The 15,371-nt window shown below is 39.6% G+C and overlaps 1 protein-coding gene across 7 annotated transcripts in view; it reads right to left on the minus strand.

Moving 5' to 3' along the window:
- The window catches only part of cadps2 (Ca++-dependent secretion activator 2), an 829,148-nt gene that overhangs the window by 131,339 nt on the left and 682,438 nt on the right, over positions 1-15,371 (minus strand). For all 7 annotated transcript variants that reach the window (XM_041216037.1, XM_041216039.1, XM_041216038.1 and 4 more), the window contains one exon: positions 7,816-7,972. In XM_041216037.1, the coding sequence (XP_041071971.1) occupies positions 7,816-7,972 (157 nt within the window). The remainder of the gene's footprint in view (positions 1-7,815; positions 7,973-15,371) is intronic.

Below are 15,371 nucleotides of genomic sequence, written 5' to 3' on the forward strand. Positions count from 1 at the left end.
TTTTGCATTAGGATCCTTTTAAAGATATTTCACTTTTCTTCTGTGTTGGTAATGTTCCCACTTGGTAGAACTGTCCAGCTGCCTTGACTCAAGCCCTCTACCATCATTACAAATTTGGTAATAAGGTGGTCATTGTCATCACGTGAAGGTCCAATACTGGATCAGGATCACAAATAAATTCGATTATCCTGAGTTCCTTCACAACATGCTGTGTTGGGGGAAAAAAAATCATTTATTGTATCCATAAATTTTAAGCTACCCTGCCCACTGCAGGCTTGCTTAATGTAATTCATTACAGCACACAACTGGGTGTAACCAACACAAATCAGATTATCTAACCTTGACAGCTTGAATTCGTTATTGTCTCTACTTCTACTATTTCTTTTTAAGTAGTCCCTTGGGATTGAGGTGACTGGCTTCCACTTGATGGGTCCTGAGATGATTAATAAGTCCAATGTGTGATCTTCAAACTCGACCACATACGGCGCAGGTGATGCTCGAAGTGTTGGATAGATTAGTTGTTTGGAGGTTTGTGTGCTCCCTCTGACACCTCGACTTCTTCTTTGTTCTTGGCAAAGTTTCTCCATGTGTTCGATGCCTTAATGAATAAAGCATCTCCAATTTGATTGGTCACAAGCCGGGGACTCCCATGAGTTAGCGGGGATGTTTGATCGCCTCAAGGATGCTTTGGGGACATCTGTAAAGAGTTTCCACTGGCCTCTTGGGAGTCTCCTGCTGCAACTGAGTTCTGAGTAGAGTAGCTACTTTGGAAGTCTGGTATCTGGCATACGGATGACATGTCCCACCCAGCAGAGCTGGTTTTGAGTGATTTACACCTCAATTCTAGGCATGTTGGCTTGGGAGAGGACGCTGCTGTTGGACTGCCTTTCATGCCATTGGATTTGGGGGATCTTGCAAAGATGTCTCTACTTCTACTGATGTTCTTGCTCTTCTGATGGTGCCCCTGCTCTCTCTATTGGAGTCACTGCTCTTTCAACTGAAGCCTTTGTGCTTTCCATTGGTGTCCCTGATTTTTCTACTGATGTCCTCGTTCTCTTGCTATTGGACTCTATGCCCATTCCACTGACGTTCTCACTTTCTCAAATTGTGTCTGCTCTTTCTACTGATTTACTTGTTCTGTCAGTGTCTCTCGTCTTTCCATTGAAGTCCTCACTCTCCTTATTGCTGCCTCTCTTTCTCTACTGATGTCCTTTTTCTCAATCTTAATTGGCGTCTCTGCTCTTTCTACTGATGCACCCGCTGTACTGTTGAGCCATTGGCCTTTTGTCATTCTATCGGTTTCCTTGTTTGTTAAATTGGTGTACATGCTAATTTATTTGATAGCTTTATACTTTCTATTGCAGGCTAATTTTCTTACTTTCAAAAGCAATTAATGTGCAAAATCTAAAATAAATGGGACTGGCTTTTAAATAAATAAGTGGAAAATACACCAGATGCATATTTTTCCATCATAAGTGATTTCTGCAATATAATCAGTAACTGTCATAGAGAATTGATATTTATGGAATTGGACTGGTTTACTTAATGAGAAAATTATCATTTGTCAATCCATAATTCTGAAACGTGGCTGAATAATAATTGTCATCATAAATTCCATACACTGAACAATTTTTACTGTCCATTTTAATTGCTTTGAGATACTGTGAAAATCACACTGAATATGTGATATTTACTTCTAATTCTTCTGTGTAGGGACTCATAACATAGGCGCAGCAATGAAAAAAATGCACTTTCACATATGTGGTTACAGTAGTCACAATGGCAGAAGACATCAGAACAATGAAACGAAGGAGAAATATCACAAATTAATTGTAAACTGTAACAGTATATATGGCTATCACAGATACCGATTAGCACAATGTGAATAGCCAAGGACAGCATCATATTATTACTCTGTAACCTGTCATGACAAATAGATTCAGTAATTTATCTTAATGAATGCCTGCTCAGACTGACTTTGAAATCATTAGTGGATTATTCCTTTCACACTGTCTGCATAGACGTTACCAAACTCCTATATTTCGCTGTCCTAATTTGAACATCAGTTCTAAAAGTTCATTCCTTGGCCCGACAAGAGAGACAAGCACTGGTAATATCTCAATCAAAACCATGACGTTAAGTGTGCAACATTGTTCTGCATCAAGATTTTGAGGAATCTCCTCACATGCAGTTTCTGATTGAGAAACTTGAGCTAAATCAACTTGAAAAAATATAATCTTTCTAATGTACTCAATACAAAAGTAATCCACTGAGACCCTTACCTTTTCATTTCATAATGAGATTCTGATAATGAGAGATGACTTTCTCAGTCACTCTGGGCTCTATTATGGCTAATTTGATTCCACTTCACTGTCCTTGTTAATTATTAACACTAGCCTTTTTATTGTCCCAAGACAACATTATATCATTTGACTCTCTCTTGTTTTAAAGAGATATACCAAAATGGAGATCCAAGTATGTTGATTTTAAAATGCTTCATAAGAAGGTTAACACCTGTTCTCATAATTTTATTTTCAAGCTTTAAAGTGACTTTCTAGCTCTGTAAAAATAATTCCCTTAATTAGGGTATCAGTCTTCTTGTGAGACAGACATAGGAGCAAACTTCCCCCAGAATGACCATTTGATGCTTGCAAATGGCACATGTTCTGCTATGTGCTTTCACAGTTAGTATGGTGCAGCAGTTTAAGGTCCCTGCATAAGGTGAAAGAAGAGGTATCTCAATCCCTACCCAACAAACTTTTTAATATTCACTGAAAATATTAGAAAGCCATTTACACTTTTTCAGCATTAATTTTTCTGGCCTAATTTCATAATGCAAATATTTGGGTCAGTTGCAGATCTTACTAACTTGCGTTTATTCTGGAATTTTCAGACAAAGATGAAAGCGTTTATAATTGGTTCAACCGTACAACTGTTTTTTTTAGAAAGGTGTATACAGAATGGAGCATATTTCAAACTCATGATATTCCCCGCTGTTCCTAACTCTCCACTTCCCTAGAAAGGGGAAGCAGGGGTGGAAATATAAAGTTATCCTGTTCATAGTCTGAACATATCCCAGGAAATAATTACAGTCATACTGCAGTGACAAGAGGGTCTCAACTAAGTTGCATTCATGCCCATTTATTCACTTATCACTGCACATCTAGCCTCATATTGAGAGCTTAAAAAGCATTTGTGCAGAAACCGTTGGTTCTATAATGCCAAAAGTAAACTGAATCAATGATAGACTCACAAAAACAACACAGAAATGACAAACAAGATGGCAGAAATAATCTAGGAATTTATCTCATCCCTGTATTAAAAATTTCAACTGTTAAACGAACAGCACTCTTTACTTGTTATTTGAAAAACGAGCATGACATATCTTTATCTGAACTCTTATTGGTCAGAGAATGGTGAGTGCAATGGGGGAACTGAGATCTGAGTTATTTCAGAGGGCCACTTTTCAGCCAATCAATGTTAACCCTGTTAAATTGAACTCTGCTATCTCCATCCAGTTCCATTGCAATGTAATAAGATTCTAACTTGTTTACTTTTATGAATTTTGTATAGTGCATTTGTAATGCTTACAATAAATGACGGAATATGTGGGTAAAATTACTGATATTCTAAACATGCAACAACTTAATATGTCATCTGATTAGTCCAAACCAAAGATTCAATTGTTACATTTGAAATTTTCAATACAAAATAGGGCTGCTTTGGAGAACACTGACTGATGTCTCTACCAACAACTACTTGCATCTATATATTGCCTTTAATGTAGAAGGTGCTTCACTGGATCATAATCAGAGAAAACTTCACACTGAGCTAAAGAACGATATGTTAAGGCTAAAAGTTTAGTCAAAGTGGCAGGCATTAAGAAGGGTCTTAAAGGGGGAGACTTCAAGAGGTGGGGAGGTTTCGCGAGTGGATTCCAGAGGCTATGGTCTAGGAGGTTGAAGGTGTGGGCAACAGTGGGGTGAAGGAAGTGGAAGATCCACAAGAACTTAGAATTGGAGGAATGAAGAGCTCTTGGAGGGTTATATGATTTAAGTAGGTCAGAGAGAAAAGGGGAGGACAGCATTAGGCAGATTTAAACATGAGAATGAGAATCTTAAATTGGAGGTGCTGGAGGTCGGAAGCCAATATAGGTCGCCAAGCACAGGGCTGATGTGTGAACGAGGCTTGAGCAGGTTAGAAAATTTGCAGCAAAATTTTGGGTGGGCTGAGATTTATAGATTGTGGAGGATTGCATAGAAGATGCAGGAAAGCATGGGAATAGTCGAATTTGGATAAGAGTATAGATAATGGTTTTGGCAAAAGATGAGTTGAGACAGGGTCACAAGGGGCGTGCTGTGAATGTGGAAGTGGGTGTCTTTGTGATGGTGTAGATGTGGGATTTGGAAACTCAACGGGGAGACTTTTCTCCCCGTCGGTTGCGTAGTTTGGGAGCGGGGCCGGACAGGCAAGGAGTCAATCGCCGCCTGCGATTGGCTGCATGCTGCCATTTTGCATGGGTGGGCCAATTAAGGCCGCCCAGTGTGATGCACACCCAGAAGCGCTCAGCACTGCCTGTGCGGGCGTGGGGATGAGGGAGAGTCAGGGCTTGCGCTCTTTTGCGCATGCGCATGAAAGAGTGCAGAAATCTCCGAGGCACGGAGCTGCCTCAGGGAGATTAATTTAAGAATCAAACATTGCAAAAAAGAAAAAAAATGCTCAGCCATGTCCCCTCAAGTGACAGTGACACTTGAGCTGGGACATATTTATATATTTCAATAAAAAATTTTATTCAATTTATAAACACTTCATGAAACCTCATCCCGCCTGTGGATGAGGTTCCATGAGAAATGTGAAGGCCGCCTGGGCTCTTCGCCTGCTTGCCAACCATAAAGTTGGACAGGCAGTGCAGACAATCAGTTTAATTAGATAAAAGCAAAAAACTGCGGATGCTGGAAATCCAAAACAAAAATAAAAATACCTGGAAAAACTCAGCAGGTCTGGCAGCATCTGCGGAGAGGAATACAGCTCTCCACCCCACTCTCTCAGTTCCTTCGCCTCCGTAGCATCTGTTCTGATGATGCCACTTTCAAAAAGTTCCTCCGACATGTCCTCCTTCTTCCTTAACCAAGGTTTTCCACCCACGGTGGTTGACAGGTCCCTCAACCGTGTCCGGTCCATCTCCCGTGCATCCGCCCTGACACCTTCCTCCCTCCCAGAACCATGATAGTGTCCCCCTTATCCTTACTTATCACCCCACCAGCCTCCGCATTCAAAGGAGCATCCTCTGCCATTTCCGCCAACTCCAGCATGATGCCACGACCAAACACATCTTCCCTTCACCCCCCCGGCGGCATTCCGTAGGGATCGTTCCCTCCGGGACAACCTGGTCCACTCCTCCATCACCCCCTACACCCCAACCCCCTCCCACAGCACCTTCCCATGCAACCGCAGAAGGTGCAACAGCTGCCCCTTTACTTCCCCTCTCCTCACCGTCCAAGGGCCCAAACACTCCTTTCAAGTGAAGCAGCATTTAACTTGCACTTCCCTCAATTTAGTCTACTGCATTCACTGCTCCCAATGCAGTTTCCTCTACATCGGAGAGACCAAATGCAGACTGAGTGACCGCTTCGCAGAACGCCTTCGGTCTGTTGACAAGCATGACCCCTGTCGCTTGCCATTTCAACACACCACCCTGCCCTCTTGCCCACATGTCTGTCCTTGGCCTGCTGCAATGTTCCAGTGAAGCTCAACGCAAACTGGAGGAACAGCACCTCATCTTCCGACTAGGCACTTTACAGCCTTCCGGACTGAATATTGAGTTCAACAATTTTAGATCATGAACTCTTTCCTCCATCCCCCCCTTTTTTTTCCAAAAATGTATATAGATTTTTCTTTTCTCACCTATTTCCATTATTTTTAAATGTATTTCCATTTTATCTCTGCCTTTTAGCCTATTTCAATCCCTTCCCTTCACCCCACCCCACCCCCACTAGGGCTATCTGTACCTTGTTTGTCCTGCTTTCCACCCTTAATTCTCACATTCCTTAGATAATATCACCACCTTCAACACCTCTTTGTCCTTTTGACTATGACATCTTTTGGCTATCTCCACCTATCACTGGCCCTCTATCCAGCTCTACCTGTCCCCCCCACCCCCCAAACCAGCTTATATTTCACCTCTGTTTTATTTTTACTTAGTTCTGTTGAAGGGTCATTCGGAGTCGAAACGTTAACTGTGTTAACAGATGCTGCCAGAACTGCTGAGTTTTTCCAGGTATTTTTATTTCAGTTTAATTAGATACTTAATGGCATTAATAGGCCATTCTCAGTTCGGCGGGTGCAAAGCTGACTCTAGTGCGTGCCTGCTGAACTGAAGATTGGAGTAATGCGCGGTGGCATCAGGATGCACACCCGACGTCACTGTGCATCATTTTATGCGTCGGTGTGTGGGGCCTGCCCCCGCATGCTGACCAGAAGATTCTGGCCAATGTAAATAAAAGGCAAAGGTTGCAAGAAATCAGCTTCAACTTGAGAGAGTGGTTGGGAAAGAGGAAGGAATCAATGGCGATAGAACAGATTTGGTGGATGGGACTTATATTGTTCCCAATGGTTAATGATTTTGGTTATGTGTCAAAAGTATGTTTGACATTTTAAAAATGATGAAGACAATTTGTATATCCTGACCTGCACATACCGTTAATTAACTGCTTTTCACGATAAACTAGTGTCATTGTACAATAGTTCTATCAGCAGAGTTCATAATCAATATTATTTCAAATCTTCTTGTTCATCCTTCAAGGCGAAGATGACCATGTTCACCAGCCGGGGTGTTTGGTAACATTACGGTAGGTACGTGGGTGATTGCTAAGTTTGATATGCGCCCAGAAAGTTCTGCTGCAAGTAAGTCAGGATTTTGCTGACGATTGAGTTTTGGATGAGTTGCTGGCTCGCTACTCTATTTCCTTGTGTTTTCTCTCTGCCTCCAATTTGTCCTTGCTTTCAAAGGAGGCTGCACTGTATTTTATTTGGTTGCACCAGGTGCAGCAACCCTGGGCATGCTTTTCCCAGGATTTGAAGTTGCTATCAAAACTCCTAAGTGAAGCCTTCAGAGTGTCCTTGTATTTCAAATAGCTTGTGCAAGGATGGCTTATCAGCATAGCAGTCCAACAGTCCAATGCATAAGATTCTAATTATTCAGGGGGAATTTGATCTTGAACTAGTTTGCCCATTTAAGGGTAAAATGTCTTCCCAATTTTCATAAAGTAAGCTTTACTTTTAAATCGAAAATATATTTGAGTAGCTTTTACAAATTTGTGCAAATGACAAAAATCTTTGACCTCTGCGAATGGACCAATGTTCTCTTCCAAAAGTCCCCATGCAAGCCATGTACGAGTCAGCCCTTTAAATTGCCATGCATGCATGGCTGCACAAAAATATTCAAAGAGGCAGCACACTTAAATAAATCACCCACGCACTCTCCCAAATAAATAAATTAGCGGGACAATTGGAGTGTAGATAGGGAATTTGGGCTGAGGAGATCAATGGGCCCCACAGGATCTGCTGTCCATTGATTATACTGGACAGAAAATCTCGTGTGCCAGCTACTGAAATTTTGTCGCATCCTCACAAGAGGCACATCATGTGTTCTTCGAGTGCCAGTATGCAAAATCTACGTTTATATCCAAAGTATTACTGGTCAAGATATTATTCAAGAATTTTTCAAAGTAAGGTTTAATGCACCACTCCTACAAGAAAAGATATTAGAAGATCAAAGCAGCTCTTCTGAAAAGAGGAAATCCAACAGATACTTACGTTCATTCCTCAAATAATTATTGAGAAGTTGAAAAAGTGGAAAGGTGTCCCAAGAGTCTGGGGGCTGCGCTTCAAGGGTTGCATCCATGTCGACAGCAAAGAGGGACCAAAATATTTCTGCATGCTCTGCCATTAGGTCAGGCCACCAGGCAAAGGCCTATGGGACAACAGGCAAACTTCAGCTCAAGGTTATAAAAAGACAGCCACGCCAGACAATTAATAGCTACAGTCTCCTTGTTGACACTCCCAAATAGCTTGTATTAAAAGAAATGAGGGGATAAGACAAAACCCATGCCCATTAAAAAAATTCCATCAGAAGTATACCTGTGTATACACGTTCTTCCAAATTTGTAAAGCCAAGTGCAGAATTGTGGTTCCCAATTGTTCAAAGCCAGCAGTAGCTCCCAGTTTGACAGCACTTGATTTGGACGACCCACCCTTATTACTTTTGCCACATTTCCTTGACTGGAAATTATCTGGCCTTGCATGGAGGCTACTGAATATAAAACATCATGCATAATGGTGGGGTATCTATGCGATTATCATTGTACACAAAATGTAAATGTGCAGTTAACTTGATTAAAATTTAGTTCTATACTGCATTAGTAACTGGTTTGTGCAGGGCTGCTGTTTTCTACAGCTGGCTATTACAATGGTTTGCTGAGAAAATTGAGGAGGTTAAAAAGGCAATAATTTTACTCTCATTCTGTTTTCTTCAGTTTAGCAGAAGGTTTGAACACTGTATGTTGCATAAGTAGAATTTTAGATATCTAACTCCATCTGCTTCCAGTTCTTTTGCCCCACTCTATTGTTATAAATACAAAAAGTAGGTCTAGGTTAGTATATGGGACTTCTGTTTTCTGGCACATGCTGTATTGATTTGCCTACCCACGGACTGGGAAGGGAACAGGTAATATTGCAGTGTTACTTTATTGGATGGGAGAGTGACAACAATTTACCGGCACCTGTCAATTTTAACGCAGTGAAACATCCCAAGGAGAGGGGAGGATAGGACATTGATCAGAAGTGAATTGAATGTGTGCTTGGAGAGGTGTAGCAATACTGAAGGTTTTATGAAGAGAATTCCAGAGTGCAGAACATCGTGATTCTGACACAGATGGAAGTGGGTGATGGCAAGAAGAAAAGTACGTGAAATTGGGCAGACACCTCGAGGAGCTGAAGAAATAGGATTTACTTATGGCAAAATGGGCAGCAACACTGACTGTCAAATATTTTTAATGGAAAATTTTGATGGTTGTTTTATGTAACAGGTTTGTAGCAGTTAAGTCTCACCAGTTGGCTTGCTCATGCCTCAAAACTACCTGAAAACAGACACAGGTAATCCAAGCCTTAAAATCTTATTCTCCATCTTTGTGAGCTACATTTAAGGCACAATTGTGATGGCCACTGACCTTTCAGACACATTTTGTCATGAAATATCATTACTAGAGAGTACTGAAAACAAAATTACATTTCTTAAACCATACATTTTATTTACAATTATGATTAATCATGTTTAATGATTTAACTGATCTCTAAGAACTGTTGAAAATTTCTCTGTTCATTCACATCAGAAGCTTATTAAATACAGCATCTGAGAAACTCAAACAAAATATTCTATCTTGGTCAGCACAGGAATATATATACATAATAAATATATATTTCCCCAGAAACAGGCAAAAGTGGAAGACAAGGTGAAACTCAGTTTTTGTCATCACCTCAGGGAGATAGAGACAAATGGGAAGAAAGGATAAGTTTTCTGCCACTGTGGGTCCTATTACAAATAACTCTCTTACAAAATTAATGGCACAGTATAAAAGTTTTAGTGTTGAGCTTTTATCACATGCTGAAATATCTGAGGCATGCAATGAGGTTCCAGCAGTGCACCCAAATAAGGTAAGAGGCCAGTGAACTGACTATTGGTTATTTCCTCTCTCTCTAGCATTTACTGCTGCTCAGCAATTCCAGCTTCTATAATGGTGACCTCATACACTATGAAAAAAAAGGGGGAGAGAGAGAAAGAGGCAGAAAGAGATAACATAGGGGGAAAAGTTCGTTGTGTACAGAAACTGTAAATGGGACAATGTTGCATTGTCGTTTGGCAAGATGGATCTTGCCCATGTAGTAATGCACTGTGCAATTGGGAATCAGGTTTCATTTATTAATAAACAAAAGAAAAATTAAAATTAACCTTTAGTTGTTCTTCACCAGTGAAGTTCTTGCCAATTTCAAATCAAACATAAAAGGGCCAATTAATGTTTCAGTTGAAGATTTTCTATAAAATGTGGTTTGTTGAGGATTTTAGCTGTGGGATCCTCCACCTTTAAATTGTAAACTCAGAGGAAGGGGAAGGATATTGAAGACTACTTCTCTGCTTAGATATTGCCTTTTTAAGATGACGATAAACATAATGCATGCCTCATCTATGGTTGCAAACGTGAAGAAATGCCCAATGGTAGAATCCCCGCTAGTCACGTACCTCTCTTCCCTTTAGGGATCCGCACATGTGTAAGTGTTTGTTGAACAAAAAGAAAAGAATCCAAACATTTAAATACAAGTTAATAGCTGTAATTGAAAATCATATCATGTATCCCTGCAAACATAAGGTGACCATCCATTATTTAACATTGCATTTGCCTCTTCCTTGCTCTTCACCCAAAGCCCAGCCCTTGATACAACTTCTGCACCTTTTATGAGGTTTTCTGAGACCTTACAAATGAAAGTCTTGTGTGAAGAAGCACTTCATAATATATCATAATATATAATATATATTATATAATAATATATAATAATATAAAATAATATAATTCCCTGAAAGTAGCATCACAGGTAGACAGGTTTGTAAAGAAAGCTTTTGGCATACTGGCCTTCATAAATCAAAGTATTGAGTATAGGAGTTGGGATGTTATGGTGAGGTTGTATAAGACATTGGTAAGGCCAACTTTGGAGTATTGTGTGCAGTTCTGGTCGCCTAACTACAGGAAGGATATCAGTAAGATTGAAAGAGTGCAGAGAAGATTTACTAGGATGTTGCCGGGTCTTAAAGAGTTGAGTTACAGGGAAAGATTAAACAGGTTAGGACTTTATTCCTTGGAGCGTAGAAGGGTGAGGGGAGATTTGAAAGAAGTTTACAAAATTATAAGGGGTATAGACAGAGTAAATGCGAGTAGGCTCTTTCCACTTTGATTAGGAGAGATAAACATGAGAGGACAAGGCTTTAGGGTGAAAGGGGAAAGGTTTAGGGGGAACATTAGGGGGAACTTCTTCACTCAGAGAGTGGTGAGAGTGTGGAATAAGCTGCCATCTGATGTGGTAAATGCGGGCTCACTCTTAAGTTTTAAGAATAAATTGGATAGATACATGGATGGGAGAGGTCTGGAGGGTTATGGACTGGGTGCAGGTCAATGGGATTAGCGGAATAATATTTCGGCACAGACTAGAAGGGCCAAATGGCCTGTTTTCTGCGCTGTAGTGTTCTATGGTTCTATGCATAATGCAATTAACCCCATGTACGTTCTCTACAAAATGCACTATTAAATCAGTTCTATTCTGCAGTCAGTGTATGGAAAGGAGGTGTTAGCAGCCAAGAAATGTAATGAATATTTTCCATTAATGCTCCAGATATTCGCTGACTATTTTTCCAGTTTCAATTAAATACAAGATTATTTACTTCTTGACACTGTCACATTTTAAACATTTTCCAATACTAATTATTGCATAATAGAGTGACTGAAATATGGACAATTTCATTACTCTAGGGTTAAAAATCATGGCTCTCTATACAAAATTGATATTGATAATTGTGAAAAGGAGATAACAGTAGACATTTCTAACTGAATTCAGGTTAATTGCTGAATCATAAGTCAGTTTGTCCCTAAAATGAATAGCAAACAATCATTTAAAAACAGGCAGTTTCACACAGCAATATATCCTGAGATTAGTCTTGTTAAAAGGAGGAACAACTTATTACTAATAATATTCTGCTGTGTACAGATTTTATATATTCTAGAAATAATTAGCCTAGCTTGTATCTTACCTAATTTGCATATTTTAATACATATTTTTTGTCCTCAAATTTCAGTGGCTCATTTTTGACATTTAAATTCAAGGAAAAATAAAACAAATCAAATTAATAAAACACAAAGTTAATTACTTCTGGAATATCAACATTGTCTCGCTTTAAAGCACAAAAACAAGTGCTATACTTATAATTCAAATGAAAGCACATAAACTGCATGGGATATTTTAGACTTTCATTATTAATTGCTTTGATTTATACAATATTTAGACACAGGGTGAAGTAGCGTGAAGGCTTCTCAAGCTCTAAGGGGTTATACATTAGAAGGCACACCCCCTCCCTTTAACAAACCTAATGCCAGGGATATGTTGATGGGTGAAATAGCATACGTTTCTGAATGTTATAAATTCATTTTACAGAGAAGGTGATTAATGATTCATTAGTTAATCTGAATTCAATTAGGAATGTCTATTGTTATTCTCGCAACACCAATTTTCTATGGGAGGCGTGCATTCAAGATCAGACTGAGAAAGAAAATGCTTTATCACATTTCTCATAAACATCCCCCAAATGGGTTTATAGAGAGCAAACTGCTGTCATTGTTTTGTAATGGGAGTTACATTGCACAGCAAGCAGCAATGAAATTAATTTCCAGCATCTGCAGTTTTTTGTTTTTATAGCAATGAAATTAATCTGTTTTATCAGTCATGTATAAGGGAATAATGTTTGCCAGGGCACTTGGAGAGCTGTTCTACAGAATATTTAATATCTATCTGAATCACTGGCAAAATGGTCTCTCTGATGATGCAGAATTTTCTCTTGCTGCACTGATATATCAACATGTTTTATGTGCTCAAGTCTTTGCATCTCTTCCCTCAACTCATCTAGCTGACATTTAAATGGCTTCTTCTACTCAGGTACTGTCCTTTTAAACCCACTGCCAAAATCCCCTTCAGAAAGACATAATTGTAACCCCTCTGTCCTCGAAACATTTGTCTTATGCCCAACCTCCCTTTCATCTCCAAAATCCTTGAACACGTTGTTGCCTCCTAAATCTGCATCCATCTTGCCTGCAACTCCATGTTAGAAAGTATCCAATCAATTTTCCACCCTTGCTACCTCCTTCAGACACAAAAACGCCATACTCTGGACTTCCCTCTGTAAATGCCTCCACTTCGCTTCCGCCACTTTAAGTCCCTGCTTAAGATTCACTTCTAATATCTTCTTTGGCTCAGCTTTAATTTTTTGGTTATTCTTCTGTGAAGTGATCTAGAGTATAATTTATCTGATAAAGGCATTATCTATGACAAAGTTATTGTTGTTGTGCCCTTGGAATTTGTGACGCTCTGACTTAGGGATGAGAATGTTACTAGTTGAGCAAGGTTTCTTAAAATCCATCTCCACAGGATATCAATCAAGTGGCTTGTTTACAATAGAATCTTGCCACAGAATGCTCCAAAATGAACAAAAATTAGAACTCCAATATAGTCAAGACATCCGGACTTTCAACCCTTTCAGCATGAAGGATTAATGCATTCCCAAAGTCAACGAGCTCAAACTTGACCCTATGTGGATTAGCAAACAAACTTGAAATGAGAAAAAAAGAGGAAAAATGTTATGTACAAATCCTGCAGGTTTAAAGGAGGAGGGGCCCACTGGAACAAATGTAATATTAAAAAAGAGATCTTACAGACAGTGACACCTGGAAAAAAGCATAGTGGCTGAGGTTAAGCGGAAGAACAAAAGCTGTTTCAGTACCATTCAGCAAACGAATAAGCACAGAAGAGATAAAAAGATCCAAATGGACTGGAAACTGAGGCAGATCACAAAATAATTAATATCCTGAATGATTACTTTCTCCAGATAGTCACAAGTGAAGACACAAGTAGCATGTCCCTTCCCAACAGAAAAAGCTACGTAAAATCAAAAAACATTGATATAAATGAGATGGAACTCCTGAGTAATCTAAAAGGGTTCAAAATAACTAAGTCACAGAGACAAACAGTAATTAGCTCAGAGTACTGAATGAGACTAAAGAGGAGAGATTTGTAAGGCACTCTCAACCAGTACGAGAGAATTATTGGATGCTGAGGAGGCCCCAGTTGATTTAAGACAGGCCAATGTGGGTCTACATTCAAAAAGGGGATTATGATAGATATAAACATATCAAGCCCACATCTATTCCATGAAAAAACAGTGGAATTGATCATCTGGAGGAAGCTTTAAGTGTTTCTGTATAATAGTAACAAACTAAATAGAAGCCAATATGGATTTGTAAGAGGAAAATCATGCTTGACAATCTCTTTAACTTCTTTGAGAAAGTAACATCCCAACTGAATTGTGAAACGTTCCTTAATATAGACTTTGAAAAGCATTTTGACAAAGTCCCTCAAGAAAGTCTTTAGCCAAGCTCAAATCTATGGGGGTTCTGAAGAAGAATCATATTTGACTCAAAACATTAACTCCACAGATGCTGCCAGACCTGCTAAGTATTTCCAGCACTTTCTCTTTTTATTTCAAATCTGTGGGGATTTGGATAAACCCTGGGGATAAATAGGAAACTGGCTGAAAGGTAGAGAGAAATGAGGACTTCTTACAGGTGTTATGCTGAGATTGGCAGGATGAAACAGCACAGAGCTAGGCTTTGGCATCGCTGCTATTTCCATAAATGAACTGGATTTAGAACCTCCATGCAAAGTGGTCAAATTTGTTGACTATACTAAACAGCTTTGGGGGCGTGAATGATGGGTGGGTGAAGGGGCTTGAGTATGTCACCTCTGGCAGGATCTAGCCTCAGAGGTTTTAGCACATGGTCTGTAATCTTCCCGCTCGACCAAACAGCCTTTATTGTCCCATCTCCAGTGTTTAATAACAAACAAAAATGTTCAAAAAATGAAAATGCTCCTATGATTTTCTACCAGTATGCATTCGGCAGCATCCAGAGACTTCCAGAGATGTTAGGTCAATCCTGAAGGGTTCGTATTCTAGGGTGGGACTGGGTGGACGGGGGTAGTTCAAAGGAAGGAGTTTAGGAATTTCAGAGTGTGTTGGACAAAATAAGTACATAGACATAGTAAAGGCAGATGAAGTTTAATCTAGACATGTGCAAGGTACATAGGGTGGTAAAGTAAAAAGCACACCTACTCCATGAACTATATTAATATAACTAAGGGCAAAATGGAAAGCAAGTTAGGAATCTTAGATTCTGTGCTGAACAAGAGCTTCAGGACTGACATTAGGAAGTTCTCCTTCACAGAGAGAGTGATCAACACTTGGCATAGACTTCCTGGTGAAGTGATGGAGCAAATTCTGGAATCATTTAAAAAAACAAGTAGATGCTGTAATGCGGTGGTGGGGAGAGACTCAAGTGTGTTTCTGAATAGATTAATCAATACGGGTTGATTGGCCTTCATCTGTAGTTGTCTGTGATTGTGCCAAGGTTAATTTTGTGAAAATATTAGTTCAAGAAAAAGGCCCTATTTCCAGCACAGTATTAGGATAATTTTTGATTGGTCTGAATGCGATATAATCAATGAAA

Source organism: Carcharodon carcharias, chromosome 21 (assembly GCF_017639515.1).
Source record: "Carcharodon carcharias isolate sCarCar2 chromosome 21, sCarCar2.pri, whole genome shotgun sequence".
In the NCBI taxonomy this organism is placed as follows: Eukaryota; Metazoa; Chordata; class Chondrichthyes; order Lamniformes; family Lamnidae; genus Carcharodon; species Carcharodon carcharias.